Raw genomic sequence first — 21,569 nt, forward strand, 5'->3', positions numbered from 1 at the left:
TCACATGTCATTTGAATCAATGTCGTCATATTATTTATAAATGATGAATACAATTTGTAGCATTCAATTTGCACAGTATATTTGTAAATGCAATCCCTAAATTTTAGACCTGTAGAAAACAATTGAGTAGTTGTATGTACACATGCAGTGTGTTCTTGGTTCAAGACCAGCAGATTTTAGGAGCCAATTCTTCCACTGGTTTCAATAGAAACCAAAGAATGGTTTCAGATTGTGTGGGTGGAAAGGGGTCTTTTGTCTCTCTGTGTTTGTCTCTTCATTTGGGACTTTGCTGTCACTTAGGTGATGATACAGAGGTTGAATAAGAACCTTGGCCCTGACCCAGACATGCCCTCCCTCCCTATCTGTCCTGCGCTGAGAGAAAGAGCCTTTGTGGGATTCTGTGTCGGGGCAGAGCCATCTATCTGACCCAGAGCCAATGGTAGATAGCCTTAAAAAACTACCCCAAGCTAATGAAAGGAGAACAGTGAGAAAGAAAAAGTGTGGGGGTCAAGGGGACCCGATTGATCGGTACCATCCCATCCACATGAGATCGTAAAACAGATGTTCTAATATGACAAAACACTATAGGTTTCATTTGTTTATAAAGACCTGACTTAAATATTTGAGTGTTAATGCGTTCTTGTGTATATATTAACATGACGTTCAAACACATTTATACAGCTTTTTTCCTTTTGGTATTCCACACAATGCCAGCTATCGGTCTGACTGATCATGACTGATTTTTAGCCTCATCTCCAAGAAAATATTCTGCCTCCCTGAATCACCTCTGAATCTTTTAATGCAATCAGTAATTGAGGTGCTTGAAGTCTGGATTGTCATTCCTCAAACAATGCCCTTCTACACTAGATGATGCAATTCTTAATGACACTGAAAAAGATTTCCATTGACCTTGGCTGGTTGTTTTATCTTCACCAATGTAAACGTATACGAGCAATTTTCTGAAACCTCACTCTGCATCTGATTGATGCAGTTATTTGCCGTGGCTACACTTGTGAGGTAATTGTATTGATTTGAGGCAGTCTTGGCTATGCAGTTTGATGTACTCTGAAGTGCGGATTCTGCAGATGGAGTCATTTTTTATTTTATGGCGTCTTCGACATGTGGGAGTGTCTGAGCCATTAATACCTACAGAAAATAGGTCCGATTGGAAGAATTTGTGAGCAAATTCACTCTTAAAGGTGATAAATGTGCTTAAAAGGGTCATGACAGCGATGCCATAGAAGAACCATGAAGTCAAATGTTTTTTAAAGAACCTCTCTTTTTGTAATCTGAAGAACCTTTTTCTGCCACAAAGAGTGTTGTGTAAATAACCCCAATATTTGTTACTATTGTTGTTTATTCTATTTTATAAGTTTTGTAAGTATTTACTGCAGGAAATCCTATTTTTAATCAGTATTTGCATCTTGTTTTCTATTAAGAGTGTTTCACACCCTTTCAAATATTAATACCCCTTCAGCAAGATCAATTTAATAAATTATCTCGAATTATTAATGTTAGCCAATTAGATATTTTCTAGTTCCTGTTTTAAGCATTAATGTAACAAAATGTAGTGAGGGTTCTGTTGAAACAAGAAAAAAGCCTTTTGCTAATGTGTTAAAGTTCTGCTGTACTTTATTAACATCTTATATTATTGGGCTTTTTGTGGATTAATATGGTTTCACTATTTTTGTTTACTTAAAATCAAGACAAAATGCTAATAAAGAAACGGCAAGCAATTTTTGCAATGTTCAGATGTGTGGGTGAATGTATCTGGATAAACTGTGCTTCTTATTTCCCATAGGCTGAATAGTTAAACCATTTGTGGGGTTGATCAAGCCTATTAATCCTGGTTTCTCTCCGTCTGCTTGTTCTTTTTCTCTTCATCCCTCTTTATCTCTCGCTCTCATTCTCTTTCAATTGCTTTCTATTACTCGACTTCTCTTTCATTGTCCTCTTTCCTTCACCACTGCAGAAGTCCTCTGATGCTGCTTTTCCTTCAGTATCGTCTCCTTCGCAAACGGCAGAGAAAAGCAAGCTGGAGGTACTGTGGCGTTTGCTTCTGTGTGTTGTGCTTATCTGTGCTAAATAACATGATCCTGAATAGTACGCAAGTTTAACATAACTGCATCCCAAACCATAGTGCATAAAAAAAATGTATATATGTCAAAGGTGTTTGGATAGTGTACTGTTTTGTTAAATGTTTAAAGTGTGTATCCTTGCATGTTTAGCGGGGCATTATTCATTTAGGCGACTAATAGTCTTCCACCCTTTTTTTACAGTTCTGTCTGTTGGCGCTCTTAATGCAGAACTTACAAAAAAGGGAGCATGTAGAAATCACACACTTGTTGTTGAAATGTGCTTTGGTTGTATTCAAGTATGTGGAGTGTGTTGCTTCTGTGCTCTGCTGTGGAAAGGAATCAATAGCCCAGCTCTGTCAGCATGCAGAGGGGAAATAGAATAATCGATGTGCCCATAAAGAGCTCCAAACGGCCAAGCTCCAGGCCTGTTCTCTATTTGTTCCGTCTGCTCGTAATCATAGCACTGACCAGACACCGCCGTCACTGCAGAAAACCTGCTCTGAGCTTTCACTCCCACACCTGAACAGGCCTCTTGCATTTTTGCTGGAATTGAATTTGTGCTGAGAGGTGACATGATTTCAAGGCCGAACATTCTTTGGCATTACTGTGTTGATGTGACCTATAATGCATCGTGTATACGGTTGCAAGGGCTTTTAACACGATGCATCTCGCAAGGGTGTTTAAAGATGCATTAGCTGTTTTCTCTCGAGCTGTTAAAAATAGTCTGTGTGTGTAGAGACTTCTGCATTCTGTTGTGCTCCATCGAGCTGTCATTAAACACAAGAACACATTTTAATAATAGTCTTTCATAAGACCAACTGGCCAAGTAATCTGTCAGACAACCCCATACTCTACATTTAATGTTGAATGTGTCACTTTCTCGCTTCAGTTATTATTGTCGTTTTTGTGAATACTGTGCATAGTTGCTTTGAGTCAGGGGTAGTGGATTAGCAGCCATTCACTCGGGTCACATACTGGAATTCCTTTTAAACCGGTATATGGATCAAGCGTGCCTGAAAGAAACAGAACGCAGGGGTCTTAAGATGTGCCATTAAAGGCTTTATTGAGAAATGCTATTTTTATCTTGACACATTGTCCGGAAAATGTGATGCTCAAGGCACAAGCCCTTTAAAAAAGGCAACATGCAATATCCAAAGACATCCGACATTTTGCACATGAGTAGACAAATGGCCATCCCAAGGGGCAAGTCGTGAGATAAAATCTTTGGGTTTTTTATCGATGTCTTTTTAAAGAATTCGAGTTTGTCTGAATGCATGATGTACTTGCGTGTGTGCTTGTCACTCTGAGTGTGGTTTATCCTGACACACATTTTCTGTTTTCTTGTTCTGACACAGGAGAGAGAGAAGAAAAAGGAGGAGAAAAAGAGAGAAAAGGATACAGATAAAGGGAACAAGCCAGCTGCATTTGAGAAGGTAATCGACTTCATTACCCACAAAAGCCATTAGCCCTTTTATTAAGAGATGTATTTATACATCATTGTAAATGAGCAGGTGCTGTTTGCAAAGCTGGATACCTGATCCAGAGCCATTGAGAGAGAGAGTTGCGTCAACGGAAGTTCAGAACTTCCGTGCTTCACCTGATTCATGGAGCCTTCGGATAGTTCTAGGAAGTTATGTTTTCTCTTTACATTTACATTTATGCATTTCGCAGACGCTTTTATCCAAATGACTCATGAAATGACTTACGTTTTTAAGTGCGTTAAAAGTTTACCTCAGTTGGTCTGTTTAGCCAAAGCTCTACGCGTTACTGGTAACTTCCGGGAACTATTGAGAGCCTCCATGAACCGCCATTGCTATGAAAAAAGTTAGACGCCACTTTCTCTCTCAATGGCTCTGATCCGATCTTGAACCATTACCCCACCCACTAATTTCTTAAAGGAACAGTGCACACAAAAATGAACATTTATCCTTGCACATGTGATAACAGAATTAAACAGCATTTTTACGTTTTGTAAACAAATTGTGGGGATGATTTCAAGTAATACCTTAATGGTGCTTGTTTGTGTTTTGGGGACTGGACGTGAGAGAGATATATAAGTATAATTTGTCTTAACTATTTGTATGTACTGGAAAATACATAACTGGAGTCCAATATTATATGTATGCTTTATTTTATTATCAAGTATTTTATATTGAAACATAATGTTGGGTGTTTTGTATATCAATGGTTTTCACAGTTTACTTCACAACATTACCACCCATGACTACTTTTTATTCTTTAAATCTCTACGCATGAATGAATTCTCCACAATTGTATTTTATTTTTGCTATTGATGATTGTCAACATTTACACACGTACACAACCCTGCAGCACAAAAATAACTCTGAACAGGCACATTACATTTGGACTTGTGTAACAATACGCTAACTCCAGCCTCCTCACTTCCCATCAGGTAATAGAGAACTTTCATAACCATAGTCAGATGCCTGAACACACACACATTCAGGCACCTTCTCTCCGCCTGAAGCACAGTATGGGGTCATTTGGGATCACAGTACAGAAAATAAGCACTGAGAATGCTTCAGAAAATAGCAATTGTGTGAACAAGAGAAATGACAGTGTGCGAGACATTTGGGAACATGGCTATTGTCATCTAGCTGTCAGAGAGCACAATGGTGGTGTTTGATGGACAGGCAGGCGGGTGAAGATCTCTGGCCCTGAGTGAGTGTAGAGAAAGTCACAAAGAGAACAGAGTTCTCTCTCTCACTCGTGTTTTGTTGTTTTACACCCTTGTCATCTCAAGCGTGTGTATGTGTGTGTGTTGGGTTATCTGTGGGTCACGGTGAAGAAGATTGGAAATTCGGTGGCCTTTGGAAGTCCAGCAACACACTTTCAGTTTTTCCACTCCATTGAGTCAAGAATATTCACAGTCTGTAGAAGAGGACAGAGCATTAAAGTAGAGTTAGTGCTGCACGGCCACCTCTTGTTTTTCGGCAGTCTTGCTTTATCCCCTGAGAGAGCCACGAGATGAAGAGAGAAGAGTGAAAGATGGAGGATTAGAGGAGAGGATCTCTGCAGGCCGGCTTAAAACCTTTGTGCTTTACTCTACTCTCACCAAACATGACAGCTCCTGCATGCTCCTCTACACGCATTTAACACATCCACACTGAAAAAGTACAGACCACAGGAGACACTAACAACTATACACTGAGATTTTGTCTTGCCCGGTTTTCATTCTCTCACCGTTGAGTGTAGACATCATTTCACAGCTGGCTATCTGTCAATACTTAATTCGCCCCACATGTCTCTCAAAAGCGCTCCTGCGAATAACGCGGGTGTCTGCGCCGTGGCATCCCATGCATATTTTACCTCTCGACAACCTTCATTTGTCTGTCATTGTCAGTTAATCTCCATACATATTTCCTATGCCATCAAAAGCGTGTGTTGGCTTATGTTCAAATCAGCCAAGCGAGGACCTTACAATGATATTCATAGCCTCTTCTGAACCTTCACAAGTCTGTGTGTGTGTTTGGGAGAAAGGTAGGCACATGGGGGATGTGCTGCCTCTGTAATACCCATCCTGACCTCTGCTGACCCACAGTCTGTGAGTCGCATGTTGAGTGTGCCAGCCCAGAGATGTGTGTGTGTAAGTTGTGTGAAAAAAGAGAACGCCAGAAAGAGACAGCCCTGACCTCAGGTCATTGTTTAGAGTGATTAAAATGGCAGTCTGGCTTCCTGTGTGACATGGAGGAAGGAGAATGTGAAGCGAGACTGCCGCAGACAGTCAACTTTCATCCTGCCGGCAAGAACAAACAAGTTTTACATTTCAATATGTATTTTTGTGTAGCTGCAGGGTAGTGAAGAAAACATGCAGCTGTTTGTGTGTTTGCCAGGCTGAGATAATGTAGAACAAGCTGAATCTACTTGGCTGATGTGGATGCTCCATCTGTGTGCTGGGCATTTGTTGTTTCCAATTCCACAGGAACTGGCTGTCTGATTCCTGTCAGTCTGAAAACCAGACAGACTCTACCAGGCTGTTCCCTTCAGCCCTGGCTGTAGTATTTGAGTAGTTTCAGTATAATCACTTAGTAATGTTTGATAAGTCAAGCATCATAAATATCACTTGCTCAGACTTTGTATTAAGGGTTCTATTCAAATCTTTAATGTAGTTCACGTTAGAAGGAGGGTCTGTGCTGTCATGCTCTATAGATGCTCATAAGTGAAGTCCAGAAGTGATATTGAGCGGTTTTCCGTGTACAAAGCCGAAAACTGGTTAATCTCTGCAAGTGTATGGAGAGCAATGTTCATGTTAGAAAGAATGAGTGAGCATAGAGAGAAAAACGCTCAATCCTGTTTGACAGCTCACCTTAGCCAGTCTCAGCTTTTACTAACATTACCTTCACCGTCAAAGCCGCACAAAACCATACTCCAAGGACCAGGAGGACAACGCAACATAGGGATTTTTTAGGAATTTACTGTGTACTGTTATGATAAACAATAAAAAAACGTAACCATTATTTAGTATTTTTTATACAAAAAAAATCTCCTCTTGTAGCAGCGGTTTTTACACATTAGAGACCCTGCACCTATATGACTTATCATTGTTTTGTGTTGTCATAAGTTTAAAAAAGTGTTTCAGGTAACTCGATTGTGATTGGGTTTCCAATCACATCAATAGTCAATTTCCGGAGGTCAGTGACGGCCCAAACATCTCATCGTGTTTCTCATTTATACTCAGTGAGCTGCTCATTAGGGTTTAAGTGGAATTAGTATGGAAAGCTCTCTGTATCTGAGCTAATGAAGGCTGCCGCAGCACAATTGTTTTCATTTGCAGCGACTCTACCTGAATGCAATCAGAAACTCCCTGCTGGCTCTCTCTCTCTTGCTCTCTCTCTTGCTCTCTCTCTCTTGCGCTCCGTGTGTGTGTTTTATCCCATGTGTTTCACAAGGCCAGCCAACAAGGTAACTGCACATATTATCTCTGTGTTTACCCCCTTCCAGTATGTTCCGAATTACAATAGTAACTGTCCACTATTGCAGCACTCAACATCATCTCCTCATCCTCTGATTGGCCCGTATGCGAGCAATGTATCTTGCATATCCTCACATGATGCTGTGACATGTTTTTGTGTGTTTTATAAATCTGTGTTCATCGGGAGACTTTGTTGAATACCTGTCTTATTTCTCTTATTGTTGTTTCTTTTTCATCTCATATTTCTCACTCTCTTGCTTTTGTTCTCGTAGGAAGGTACGCTTTAATTTGTCTTTCTTTTCCTGCTTTGGCCATGAATAAATTATCATAGAACAAGCTGTTCTGGTTTTATGTATATATGTTTGTGCATGTGATTATTTATGATTCTGGGAATGTTATTTAAAGAGTTTGTGTCAGATGCATTTAGTGTGTGTAAAGGTGAAATCCTCCACATTTATCACAATGTTTTAGCTCAACGTCCTCCGTCTTACTAACCCTCCACAATCCAGTACTGCGAGTATTTAATATAATTCATAAAAATATATTTTGTGTATATTTTGGTCATTGAGGCAGTTACCCTTTAAATGATGCCGTCAAACACTTGCATTTTTAAAGAGCTTATTCTGGTCCCTGGATCGCATGGATGCAGTGATGCTATACAGACCTAGTGTTTCATGCTCCTTCATCCTCCACAGATTTGCGCTTTACCCACAAGGTAAAGAAATTCACCTTGCAAATTGCATTAAGCAGAGATTTTGTTGCGTCATTCACTTGGTGAAACTAATGCCAAAAGAGTATAGACAGCATGTGCAAAGAAACATCACTATCAGTGGACGTGATTCATTCGTTCAATTCTCCCTCTTCTGCGTTTGTGTTTGTCAAGGAGTGTGTGTAAGTGTGTTTGCATTTCTTGCTTAGATCTTGCTGTCTTCCCGCTGTTCTTGTGACAGCGTTCTGTCAGGGGACTGTATGCAGTAGAGAGAGAACATTTCCATATTACACACAAAGAGTCTTGCATGTGGAGTCTGCAGAAACGGGCTGTCCAGATGTGCAGCCTGCTGCTGCGGATGTGGATGCAACGTTTAGATGTCACTCTAGACTGAGTGAGTTGGGAAACATTTCCCATCTTTCCATTAAAGTGAATGGAACACAAAATCATGTGACATTCACTTTAGAATGACAATTTACCAAATTACTTTATACCATTCCATTGAGAATTAACATATTTTCTAATGTGATAGTTCACCTAAAAATGAAAAATCATAATTTACTCTACCCATTCTAAGCATGTATGACTCCCTTCTGCAGAACCCAAACATTGTATAGACACAAAACCATTTATAGATTTCTCAGAAAATCTAGTGTGTTCCACAGATTAAATAGAGATATACAGGTCTTGAACGACATTGTGGGTGAACAAATGCTGAGAGAGTTTTTATTGGGTGACTGTACCTTTAACATATGCCATAATGGCAAAGTGAATTTCTAGAAATATGTTATTCTGTTTGGCTGTTTATTCACTCTGAAAGACACCAGAGCAGAACGAAATACTTCGTATTTTGAGTGCACCCAGCATGCCTTTGTGCAGTGTGCCATGCTGGGACGGAAACACTGGCCAACTGAGAATGCACATTACCCCCTCCCATGAGTTTCTCACTGAGCTTTTGTGGTGGAAGTGTCATGCTGGAAGGCATCAGGGAAACATCTGAACGGCAGATTGGGTCAGAACTGTCATCAGTTCCTGAAGTTGAATAGGAACAGCTAAGATGAGTACAGGAGCATTTACCTGCTGTTTGCATTATGCCTGTGATTACTTGAATAATTGCTGACGGGTCACTATTGTGTATGAAGTAGATAGACAGTGAAACACATGTGCTTTTCAGTTTGGTTTAGTTTTGTGTTTATATTTATTTGTGTTTATGCTCTTGCTTGCGTGTATTACTGGAAGGTGATTTTTTTCCCTTTGAAGACTTTATAATGCATCATTAATGCTGATGAGATATTTAAAGCTCAAGGTCTGATACTAACTAGTGCCACATGTATTGTGCTTTAGCAATTCCTCTCTAAAATCTTTTTGCTTCAATTGTGTTTTACCATTTTTTTTACATTGAATCCATTTTTGGTGGTCAGCTTTCGGTGACTTTTCATAAGTTTATGTTTGTTTTAAGCATCAGCAAATAGAAATGTATGCCTTTGGCTGATACTTTTATCCAAAGCGATGGTCATTTAATTTAGGGTATCAAGTTTATCAATATTTGCTTTCGTTTGGAAACAATCCCATGACCTTTGCGCTGCTAAATCATTGATCCACAATTTTGGCTGCAGTAAATGTGTTAAAATGCACTCCCATGTATAAAAGGCATAGTTTGCCCAAAAATGAAAAATCTGTCATTATTTACTTATTTTCGTCATTTCACATTGTCATGCAGAACACAAAAGAAGATATATTGAAGAATGTTGGTAACCAAACATCAGCGGTACCATTGCATTGGTTTTGTGTCTATACAATAGAAATCAATGGCTACCACCATTGTTTGGGTGCAAACAGTTTTTAATGAAAAATGGCCTTTTTGAAAAAGGGTTAGTAAATGATGAAAGAATATCACATCAAACGAAGGTGAGATAAATTGTCATTTCTGACATGTAGATGTTGTTTTGAGTTTACCATTACCTCCATATCATTGAAAGTCACTGTCATAACGACCTCTCCTTTCTCTATTTCTTCTTTTCCGTCACAGTCTGTGTCAGAACTGTAGATGCTGATTCACTCTCCAGCCCGAGGACACCAAATAATAAGAAAGTCAGTCACATGATGACGGCCGCTCATCCCTGCGCTCCTTACCTAATCTAGGCTAACAATGACCTTGGGTCTGTGCTTATACCACACACGCAGACACGGAGAGATCTGGGTTTGCTGGGGGGTTGAAGAAGAAAAGAGCGAGGTGATGAGAAAGATTGAGAAGGAAATGAGGTTTGGGAAAAGACAGCAAGGGAGTAAGGAAGATGGAACAAAAGGGAAGGAAACAATGAGAGGGAAGTATCGAGGGAGACGAGAGGAAGGTGTGAATGAAAGGAAGAGAGATGGAGGAGAGGAAGAGGCCATAAGAGATGAAAAAGATGGTGTGTGTGAGACCGAAAGGGAGGAACTTCACAGCTCGAGTCTGTGTGTGTGTGTCGGGTGCTGTATGGCTGCCGTAGATTCACACTGGGCCGCTCATGCAAGGAATGTCATTTCAGGATTCACTGTCCACTTTGCATGAAGGTGTGTGTGTGTGTGTATGTGTGTGTGTATTAAACCTGTGGTATTATCAAAGGACTAAGCTGAAATATTTCTCCCCACTGGGCAGACACACACTGCAATTGGCACATTTTATGAATACTTAATACTTTAATGTCCCAAAGCATTATATTTCATGTTTTTGTTGTGAGAGCCATTAGATGCATTTGATGACCATTTAACATAAAATGAACATGAACATTTGTCCATGTCATCCTGCTGAGGTATATTATACAAGCAGGGTCATCATTTGAACTGTCTTGTTTCAATTTAATTTCCATTACACACTAAAAACACTAGTGTCTAGGAATGTAAGAAAGTTTACTGTAGTAAATACTAAAGTACAGTGGAACATTTTTAATGTGGGAACTATTCAAATGTATGACAAATTAATTTTTTTCGAAATGTTTGGGAAGGAAAATACGGCCAGTAGGCGGTGCCAATTTTGTGATTGTCAGGGAATCGTTCAACCATTTCGTTCAAAACGACTGCTTATTCGAATCTTGATGAAGTGTCTTGATGAATGAATAATCTCGTCTGAGTCGTTCACTAACTTACAGTAGTACGATGCTGCCATTTTATAAAATATTGCGGCATCGTATGTATTTTGAATGTTTAGCAACACGTCGCCACGTAGCACTTGTACCACATGCAACCATATTTCCGAGTGTTCTATGTTGTATGCACTTTGTTTTGAAAAGTGGTGGGGACAAAAACAATGAATACTTTAATAAATTGTTTCTGTAATAACTCATTGGGAATATTTATCATATATAGGGGGCGGTCCGTCCATTGCCTTTTCAGCTTTTAGACTGCACTGTGAACGTGGATGATGCACGCATTTGATGCTGGCAGCGTTTCTGATGTCGCAGCTTTCTGTCTTCTGCAAAAATAACTTATGAGTGTGAGCAACGGGAGATAGTGAGAAAGCGGTGCATCCTGTGTTTTCCACGACTTTTAGATGTTAATGGCCCCTAAATAACACAGACTTTCCGCAAGCATTCCTTTGTTACAGTAAAATGTAACAATCCAAATCAGAATCACACCTCTAAAATGACTTTCCATTACAGATGACCTCACCAATATCTCATTCTTGTAGTCGCTCTGCTCCAATTACCTTGCTCCATTATAGTATCACATTAATGGCTCGCTTGTCATGATCCAATAAATTCTCAATAGATCAAGTCCCTCCTTTTTTCTTGTGGAGTATCCTGTTTCACTCAGAAACATGTTGGGTTATGGAAGCAAAATAGATTTTAAATGTCAATGCATGCTGACTTTAATCTCAGAATTCTGACTCATAATAAATGCTAATTTGTAGCACACACACACACAGCTTCTGTTCCTCCAGGCTTCCTTCACACCTGTGCTGTGCCTGCTACCCGTCTGTCGTCTGTTATTTATAGTGCACGACTGACCTCAGATCAGACTGACTAAGCTCAGATTGAGGTTTGTTCTCCCAGATGAACCCTCATTACTCTTGTGTCTTCTCTCTCTCCCTCTTTTAGTCTCTATGAAATATCATGCACAAATATTTGTCAGAGAGTTTCTATCCTTCATCGCTTTATCTTTGAATGCTTGGTTAGGACGGTGTTATAAGACAGCTTAATTATTATTATGGCCATTGCACCTGATACCCAGGAGGTTGCTGGGATTTGTTACAGCTATGGTCTCAGTTTCAAAGATCAAGTAGCAAAATTTCATCTCAGTTTGGTATTTGTTGTTTGTTGTGTGTTTGATGTTGACAGCTTCGGGTTGGTTTGATTTCATCCCACAGATGTTTCGTCTGATGAATACGCTCAAGATTTCAAAAAGATGCATGTGAGTGTACTGGATCTCAGATAATGAGTGAGAGTCATTAGAGAAGGTTTCCAAATAAATGGCATTGTGTGAGAATGTGGAACTGTATCGGCAGCTTGCCGTTAATAGAGGTTGGAGACCCTGACAAAGGGTGTAATAATGTCCGCTGATCTAGACCGTCAATCAAGGGCTTTCATTTCAAAGGTATGCAAGAAATTGTGTCACTCGCAAACAAATAGCTTCCCTCAGACAATGAGCAGATTATAAAAAAGAGAAGCAAGAGCCCTGGCAATGAGGAAATGAATGTTACATGGAGGAGAATGAAGTACTCCGAGATGGAGGAGAGAGGTGGGTGGCAGGCTCAGTCACCCTGCAGGAGGTGAGAAATGCAGTGATTTGCTATGGAGCAGTAGGTCAGCAGTTTCAGGCCCAGCTGAGCTGCTCGTGTTAAGACACATAAGCACTCAGTGTGGCCAAATGCTCATATATGCTATACACTCTGCTCTGTAAACAGACGCTTTACTTAAAAGGACATGAATAAATAAATGCTTTAAATGTTTTTAGGCAGTTTTAATGGAATTGCACATAGAAGGTGTCTCTGTTGGGGGTTCTGTGATATCACACCTGTCTTTTTAGCCAATCAGAACACTTTGAAGTGTTTAATAGCATATGTCTTTGAAGGGGGGTGCTGGTGAGTAAAGGTGGGAATACAGTTTTGGAGAAATTTTGTTTTTATTCTTCACTTAAGGGAAAAGCTAAGCTTGAAAAAGGCTGAGCAGCTGTATACTATGTCTACTAACAAACTAGAAACAAACTAGAAACAAACTAGGTTAGCTTATCACGCATCACCACTTTTCCCCTTTATCTATTTCATAGCAGAGATTTGTGAAATAAAAAGATGATTTCTAAAGCTATGTAACTCCACTGTTTCGTATTCATGTTTATGTTGTGTGCAGAACAAAATAAACCGAAACAATCCTCATGGCAAAGAATGGCTGGAAAGTTTGATTTGGTTAGACTAGTTTGTTTTAGCTCTGATTTGGCTTTAAATGACATCACACAAGTTCATTCTTTGATTTCCCTCGAAGTATACAGAGGCCTTAAAGTCCCAGTGAAATGTAAAATTACAGAGCCAATTTTCTTCATGAAATATTGCATCGTTTATTGTAAATAGTCTATCACTGTGGGTCAATCAAATCGCAGAGAAAAACGGAAGCCAAGCTCAATATTTAATTTTAGTTATATGCAAATGCTTGTATAATGCATCAAAATACCGAAGTAAAAACTATCGCAACTTCTGATTCACAGGGACTTTAAGGTGGTCTTATTCAGTTGCTAGGTCTGGTAGAAATTGGCAAAGTAGGGAATTTGTTGCTTGTTTAGGAGCTGTGGGATTGTTTGTGGATTCACAACTGCTGTATGGTTCCTTCCTAGATATACCGAATTGTTTTCTCCAAAGTCTGTAACTGTGCAATGAAAACTTTGTAATCCACATGAGTGATTTCAGTGGCTTTGTGGTTTTGTATAGTATTCATACAGTGACCACACAAGGCATGTGTGGGTATAAGAGACCCTTTAATGCTGTAGCACCAGTAGAATATATCACACCTGTGCTAGGATGTTATCCCTTCCTGCACGTGCACTGTCTGTTAATTCATGGTTCGGCTCAGTGCTGTATAATTTCTGCTTCATGTTGAAGACTAATGATTTGGCCCTAGTTTCTGGGATGGAGCGTGTGTTTGTGTCAGAGTGGGGATGGTTTACAATGTGTGAATGAATAACTTTTTGCTGTTCTGCATGCGTTGTCCCCTGGGGCTGCAGCGAGTGCGTGCCATGGAGAGAAGCGTATGGTATTAGTCAACAAACTGTGCAAGCCAGTTAAAGTATAGATACGAGCTTGTCAGCATGCCGTGCTCTGCGTTTTGCAGGGGCATTCATCTGCGTAAGACGTGATAACACGGAAATAGTCAAGAAACAAAGCTGAACACACACGCAACCATACACCAGCCAAGATATGAGACCAAGACAGTTTAGCCTCATTTTGTTGAAACCATTGAAACATTTGCCAGTGTAATTTTTTTGTTGGATATTGAATAAATATGTTTATGAATTAAGTGTTCACGTATAACTTTGCATTCAGTTTGAAAAATATATTTATATTTTGTTAAAATTTCTATAAACTGACCCCCAATGCAGTACTATCAACAATTCCTACATATTAACAAAAGAGAGTTTTTAAGAGACTAGTTTAAGTGCATTTTGTTAGTGCACTATTACATAAATCAACACTTATATACTTTTTCGACTATAGCATTTGTCACAAGCTCACGCGTTGGTGTATGCAAAGGCGACTTTGAACATTGTTATCTGTGCCCATTTACCCAAAGCTGCTTGCTATGGCCATGATGTAATATTATTGACATTCAACTCCTCCATCACCTTCATATCTTCCTTTCGACAACACATCTGCCTGCTGCCCTCGCCGCTGTCTGCTGTAATGCGACTAGCGCATACACATTGGTGTGGGGGAGAGAGAGTGAAGGGCGCCCTAAATGAGCATCGTCCTCTGACAAACAACACTCCTCACCTTAATTCGACATGTCCCTCCCCCACCATCCGCTCGCTCTCCCGCCCTGCGGGGACCTGGTTTAGTTTCACACCACACGTAATCGCATGCACACACACCTGCAAACGGTCGATCGATCAGTGCTGCAGGGGGCTGATCAATATTGGCTGAATTTGAAGCAGCGGAAGAGTGGGGAATTAGCAGAGCGTGGGGTTTATTCGCAGAATGTGTTTTTGTATGATGCATTTGTGCGTGTGCTTGCATCTTTGCACATGGGAGAGCTCTAAGGATGTCTGCTTAAGTCCACTTACAGTGTAAGTGTGTTCATTAAAGGTGTTGAATGCAGAATTTAAGCGCAAAAAACGAACATTTTGTCTTGACGGTTTGCTTCTAACCCCACATCTAGAGGCTTAATTTTCACAGCTCAAGACGGCACTACTCAGGAATCATAATTAGATCTGCGTCGGTTTTTAGGTGTTTGGTTGAGGAAATGAGGGCTACAATTTTTATAACTCTTGAGAGATTCTTTGTGATAAAGATAAGCATTTATGAAAAGATTTAATTAAAACTGTATTGGCAACGGACGGGGGTGTAATGGGGTGACGGCAGCTACAGCTTTGTTTGTGTGAGGTGATAGAGATAAGATCTTACAAACCTGCCCGTATTGGTACACGGTTCCACGCAAACTCACAGACTATCCACTGTCATTTTTATTTATTTTTTAGGCCTCTTTTTGCTTGGCAGGGACCTACTCCTGTGAAATCAACAAATCCAATTACTTTATGCAAAGTGGGAGCAGTTGTGTATTATTAAGAACAAAATAATACTTCTATTAGAATCTATTAACAATGCTTTGTGAACAAATAGCAGATTGCTTTGATGTGGAAAGAGCAAATGAGTTTTGGAGACTCCGTCAGTTGCGGCGTTCTGGCTTGGGAGAAAGGAAATGCTTAAAGAAATGCATCTGAAGATATAAGGCGTCTCCTGAAAGCTGGTGATGAACTTCTGAGGGCTCTCAGAAGATTTTGTTTCTTATAGTTGTGTCTCTATCTCTCACTCCCTTCAACCGCTATCTACCCTCATTTCATTTTATTAATATGCAATTGCTTAGTCTGATTCTGTCTTTGAATTTGCTTTGAAATGTGCAGGTCCTGGATCAGTATCACTGACTGTAATGCACGTTTCACCTAATGAAATCTTTCCCTTCCTGACCTATACAGCCTGTTTTAAAGGGTTACCACGCTTTCCGACAGTTCATCCAAAAATAAGAATTCTGTCATCATTTACTCACCCTCGAATCTGTATACATGTCTTTGTCTCCGATGAATACAAGGACAGATATTTGAAAGAATGCTTGGAACGAAGCTGTTCTTGGCCACCATTGGCTACCATAGCAGGTAAAATTACAATGGTATTCAAAAGTGCCTCAGAACTGTTTGCTGTCCTACATTCTTCAAAATATCTCCTTTTGTGTTCAACAGAACAAAGAAATGTATAAAGCAATGTTTTCTGCTATGGTGGCCAAGAACTGTTTGGTTATAAGCATTCTTCCAAATATATTTTTATGTGTTCATCAGAACAAAGAAATGTATACAGATTTGAAACAACTCGAAGGTGAGTATTTTGGGTGATCTGTTCCTTTAAGATTTTCGATAGGTGTGGGCCAATCCCTATACTTTGGATCGGTATCTCAGCGATAAAGACATTTTTTGACGGATCAGGTATCGGAAGTGGTGGGACGATCCAAAATCCAATCTTGTGCTGAATAATATCATCAAGCTTTAAGAAGGATGAGCTATTAGGGAACCAGTGTAAGAGTTTTGATGCGCTAAATTGTAATATTTTCTTATGTCTGGCAATAGCTTTATAGCTATTTATAGGAGAAAACAAAAGATCATCAAGTTCATGAAAACTCCACTACTGCTGTCATCTGTCACTCAACATTCAGCATTCTCTAGTGTTCGGTGACAGTCAGGACGCTACTCTTTCCAAGATGTTCCAATGTTTTAATTATTCTGCATAATCACTAGATAATAGTCTCTGGTTTTGTTTAAAATGATTGTATTTTGCTGGAGTTGATAATCACTGATGGGTGTCTTAGATTCAAGCATAGGAAGCGGTCTCAGTAAAACATTCGAGCAGGATGTACAGTAGGGAAGCATTTTCACTTTTACTCATGTACATTTTTCGAGTATCTGTACTTTATGAGAGTGTTTTTACTTTGAACAAATGTTTTTGCACTTCTTTATAAAGCATATATCATTGTGTTCATTTTTTTTTGTTCAATACAATAAAATTACATTTACATTTATTCATTTGGCAGACACTTTTATCCAGATGCTCTTATCCAAAGCGACTTATAAGTAAGGAGAGCATATAAACATTTTGTCCACACGCTAAACAGCAGCGCTAGTTTACAAGTCTATGCTACTAGAAGGATTAAAGCTGGAGTGAGCAAGGGAGATAATGAACAAGAAGATTTTTTCTGTATATACTGTAGACACATGTCATAGACAGTTATTGGTTAGTCAAATATGTTTTGAGGTGTTTTTTGAAAGTTAATTAAAAAAGTGCAATTCTACACTGGTATCGGCCTACCCCTAATTTTGGATGTAATTAGGGTCGCTGTTTATTTTAACAGCTCAACGAGTCTTGGGACTCCATCCTTTGGCTGGGCATGACGTGGCTGTATATCTGTGTTGTTTACAAGGCTGTGAAAACGTAATGTGCTGCCTGGCCGTACACATTTATTTTACTGTTAATGAACTTGCTGAGAGTTATGGATGGTTGGATGCTATTTGGCATTGTTTCAGAGTGTGGGAGGAGAAAAGAAACAAATAAATTTTCAGTGTAACACTTCAGCCTTCCCCTCTCATTTTGTGGCCGTAGGGTTTGTCTCCCCTCCCTCCTGTTCTCCATTTACACCGTCATACCCTTCGAGCTGAACATTGCATTTGACCTTTGCGAAAACAATTTGGAAAGCGTGAGGATCCAGTGGGCGTGAAAATGAGTGTGGTTAGAAGCCCGAAGTGGAGAGGCTGTATCTTCCACCTTGCGTGTGTGTGTGTGTTGATATTGAAGTTGACCACCTCATCGACTGGGGGCTTGAGGTTCGAGTGAAGTGGCTCCAAGGTTCAGACAGCCCTTTCTGAGCTCCATATATACTGCAGTGAGGGCATCATCATTAACCTCAACATCTCAGCCCATCCACTCAAAATTCACATTAGCTGATGCACGGGGTGGCCGGGCGGAGTGATGTCAATATAAAAGGTGAGATAAGGAGGGAAGGGGCACTGAATCTCACTGGGTTTCTTGGGAGAGATGAGGATGTGAGCAACCTTTAGAGAATGAGATCACACAGCAGGAGAGAGGTGATAATGCGCACACACGCACCTGTAATATCACTCATAATAATGGAATAGTTTTCCCACATAAAAAATACCTGGATGCCAGGGTTGACTCTTATGTGCTCCAAACCTGTATGCCATTATTGTCTTCTATGAAATACTGAAGGTGAGAATTTCTTTTTTTTAATGCAACATTTTTGACCACATCTGTCTTAAATGCTTCAGAAAGGTAGATTCACAAGATTGCTTTGTGTAAAACGGAATGAAATCGAACTCATTATCCATCACATAATATGGTATGGGGTGGTGTAATAGAGCTTTTTTGGGGGGGGGTCACTCTGAACAGTATGGGAAAAAAGTAATGTGGGATTTAAAATGACATTGTAAATAATGACACATTTGTCTTGTTAAGGTGAACCTTTCCTTAATAAAGGAAATGTCTTTTTTATGGCTTGTCTTTATAAAATTAATTTTTGTGTTTATACAGCAATACTTTTCAGATTTTTTTGCAGCGTTCATTGTTTCTTTCCCCTTCCTTACTTTTTGCTACGCTTTTGCCAGGCCGACAAACGAATTAATCATAAAAACCATTCTGTCTGGCTACAGAGTATTTTGACCCCTCAAAGTTTCTTTCTGAAGCCGTCACAAAAGCACAGAGTCTATAGAGAAACACTCTGTGCAAGCAGGCAGGCGTGAAAGTGTCCATACACTAGATTCTGTCTATTCAGTGTGGTGTTTGCTGACAGTTTTAGACGGACCAGAAGCTTGGCTCAGAACCCCTGAAGTACATCATTCACACAAGTCTGCGCTCGTACCATCGTTCCCTCTCCCTTGCCATCTTTTGTTGAAAACATCTTTTGTTGATCTGTAAAATGTTCATGCCTGTCCATCTCACAATAATGCTAACAAAGGCTTGCCACTAAAAAATACACCCACAACCCATCCCATACATAATCCAGTTTACAGTGGCCCTATGTACTATACAACTTTAACAAAGTTCGTAGATCAGGGAAGTAATAGCCAAAACTGACAATGGTTTAAACTTTAATGTTAATTTAATTACAAAAATAAACAACTAATAAAACTAAAGCCAAAGCTGCCTCAGTGCTGACCGATGCATATAGACAGAATAAACATCAATATGGTGGTCTTCGCCCCTCTTAAATTATGTCAGGGATTTTAAAAATGAAGCCAAAGACAACCATATAAGATTAACCTTTTGCCAGGGACCCGTTTCTAAAAATATAAATTGTTATGTACAGTATACAGTAAAGGAACATTTAAACCTTTTTAGATAAAAACAACATATTATTTCTAAACGTTGTTACACTTTTGGATGTAGGTCTATATAAACAATTGTGGAAACTTTGCATGTTTCAAAAGAAAGAGATAAACATTTTCAATGAAACAATAATACATCTGCCTCTGGACATCCCCTGGCGGTCACCGGACCCCAGTTTCAACCCCCTGTTCCAGTTGATCCTTTCTGTTAATTTGACATAAAATTAGGACGAATATGGTTGGCCTATTGTGTTTTACCATAGGTCGAAATTCCCCTAGTTCAGAAGTAAAATGTAATTACCTTTTTGGAGTGCACTTTTCTTTCGCTTCTGGCCAATTGTACATCCTTCGTCGTGTGTGTCTCACTGCGGCAGGATGTCTGGACTCTGATGGAGAGCTCATGGATTAACAGCTGATTAAAGTGGAATTGGAAGAAGTAATCAGAGATGTAAGTGCCCGTGCTTATTATGAGCTGAAGACTCCTCAGGCCGCCCCCAGTTTAGATCCCTGATAAGCACAATGATGAACTATAATTAATGATAAGCATATTAAATGATAACACGGTCTTGTTTTCTCCCCCCACGGCACAAGGCCTCCGCATCTTCATTCTGTGGATCCTCTGGCAGATGCTGCCTTACTGTCATTAACCGCTGGCTGGGTTTTGTGCAGCTTTAATTACTGCAAACTAAATGTGTTTGACTGCTTATAATGCTGTGTATAACCAAGATCTCATTTATATCCACCTTCAGTTTTTGGCGACAAAGACCAGCTAATGTTTCTGCAAAGGTGGCTTAGGCTTCAGTGTTGATGAGCAGCATCAATCATACTATAGAAAAAGCATGGTTCTTAGCAGTGTCTATTTATTATTAAACTGTATGAATTGTGAACCTGAACAAAAATGGGAATGTAGGGCGCTTTAAGATTTCTAACCTGCCTTTTTATTTCATTGGGTGGTTTCACTCATTATTAATAACCGCTGTCAGCTCTTTGGAGCGAGAGCTCTCTCCTGCTCTGTGTTTAAAGGACGGAGTCTTCACTGAACGGAGCTACTAAAAATGGCAATTTAGTGCGTGCCCTTTCTTATGTTTTTATTTATATTGTAGAGAAAAATATATTAAGAAGGTATTTTATTGCTATTGTTTTGGAAGATAGAATTAGCTCACTTTAAGGTAATGAAAACATAACGCTTCATAAGGTCTTTGTACACCTCTGAAGACATAGTTGTGTATATTATATTGCATTTCTGTCAATAGAACATTGGACCTTTGAGGTAAACTATGATACATTTTTTAAGATACTTAAAAAAAAAGGAAATTATTGTTTTGTTTGACATTGGTGTCTGATACAAAGCTACCATCGTTCTTTTTAATTATCAGCAACTTCATTTGTACTTTGGCCTTTTTTTGACCTAAACCATACTGAATGTGTTGTCTTGTGTACAGCTTGAGTTTTTTCCACTTTTGGCTCCACTATCAATCACCCCTCATCGGTTGTAATAGGCCTACATTAACATCCTGCTTTGATCATCTCTGTCTTCTAATCTCCAGAAGAAAAAAGAGTCACAGTCTATTGATGAATATGTAAATCGTTACTAGACTCATCTATGCAGTAGCACTCTGATAATGATGACAGGAGTGCATGGAGTTGTGGGTGCCGGGCCAAGTATGTTTGGTTGTACATCAGTCCAGAAAGAAGTGTTGTGCAAGTGGCTCTATGCAGAACGGCAAGCATCTCCTGATCCTGTCTGCGTGGTGCGAACGCGTTGAGTGCGAGGGAATGTGACTCAAATGCAATTACTCTTCCATCCAAGGGAAGTATTCATGAATTAGAAATGACCTTGATTGGAGAGACCCCTGAGACAGAACGCCACAGTTCAAGCAATTTCACACCCGTTCGCTGAACGCCTTGCCAGCACGACGGGAGGTGTGCAGAGGGCCTGAGAGTGGAGAAAGTAAAAGAAAATGGATTTATAGATTTCATGTGTAGGAGTAAAATGGCATTGAGAATAAATCGTTTATGCTGTACGATGTGTGTATGTTTGTATGTGTCTTTTGGCTTTTGAGTCTTGTGGATGTTTTGTTTGTTGATTTGTCTCAGGCCCTGTTGTGTTTCCATCATCTAAAGCACAAATACATTCTTGATGGATTTCTTCTACGAAGTCGCCTTGGAAATGTGTGCGTTTAAGTCAACAAAACGAAAAGAACCTAAGCCCTTGAATTCATACATAATTCAGCCATCGCCAACCATTTTAAGACTGCAGATTTCCATCACCGAAGGGAATAACAGT

The 21,569-nt window shown here is 39.7% G+C and overlaps 1 protein-coding gene across 2 annotated transcripts in view; it reads left to right on the forward strand.

Moving 5' to 3' along the window:
* smap1 (small ArfGAP 1) overlaps positions 1 to 21,569 on the forward strand; it is a 74,229-nt gene that overhangs the window by 35,219 nt on the left and 17,441 nt on the right. Inside the window, exons 5-6 of one of the 2 annotated variants that reach the window (XM_079473045.1) lie at positions 1,973 to 2,041; positions 3,434 to 3,511. In XM_079473045.1, coding sequence (XP_079329171.1) covers positions 1,973 to 2,041; positions 3,434 to 3,511 — 147 coding nt within the window. The remainder of the gene's footprint in view (positions 1 to 1,972; positions 2,042 to 3,433; positions 3,512 to 21,569) is intronic. The other variant, XM_079473046.1, reaches the window with a different exon arrangement.

This window comes from Barbatula barbatula, assembly GCF_947034865.1.
Source record: "Barbatula barbatula genome assembly, chromosome: 14".
In the NCBI taxonomy this organism is placed as follows: Eukaryota; Metazoa; Chordata; class Actinopteri; order Cypriniformes; family Nemacheilidae; genus Barbatula; species Barbatula barbatula.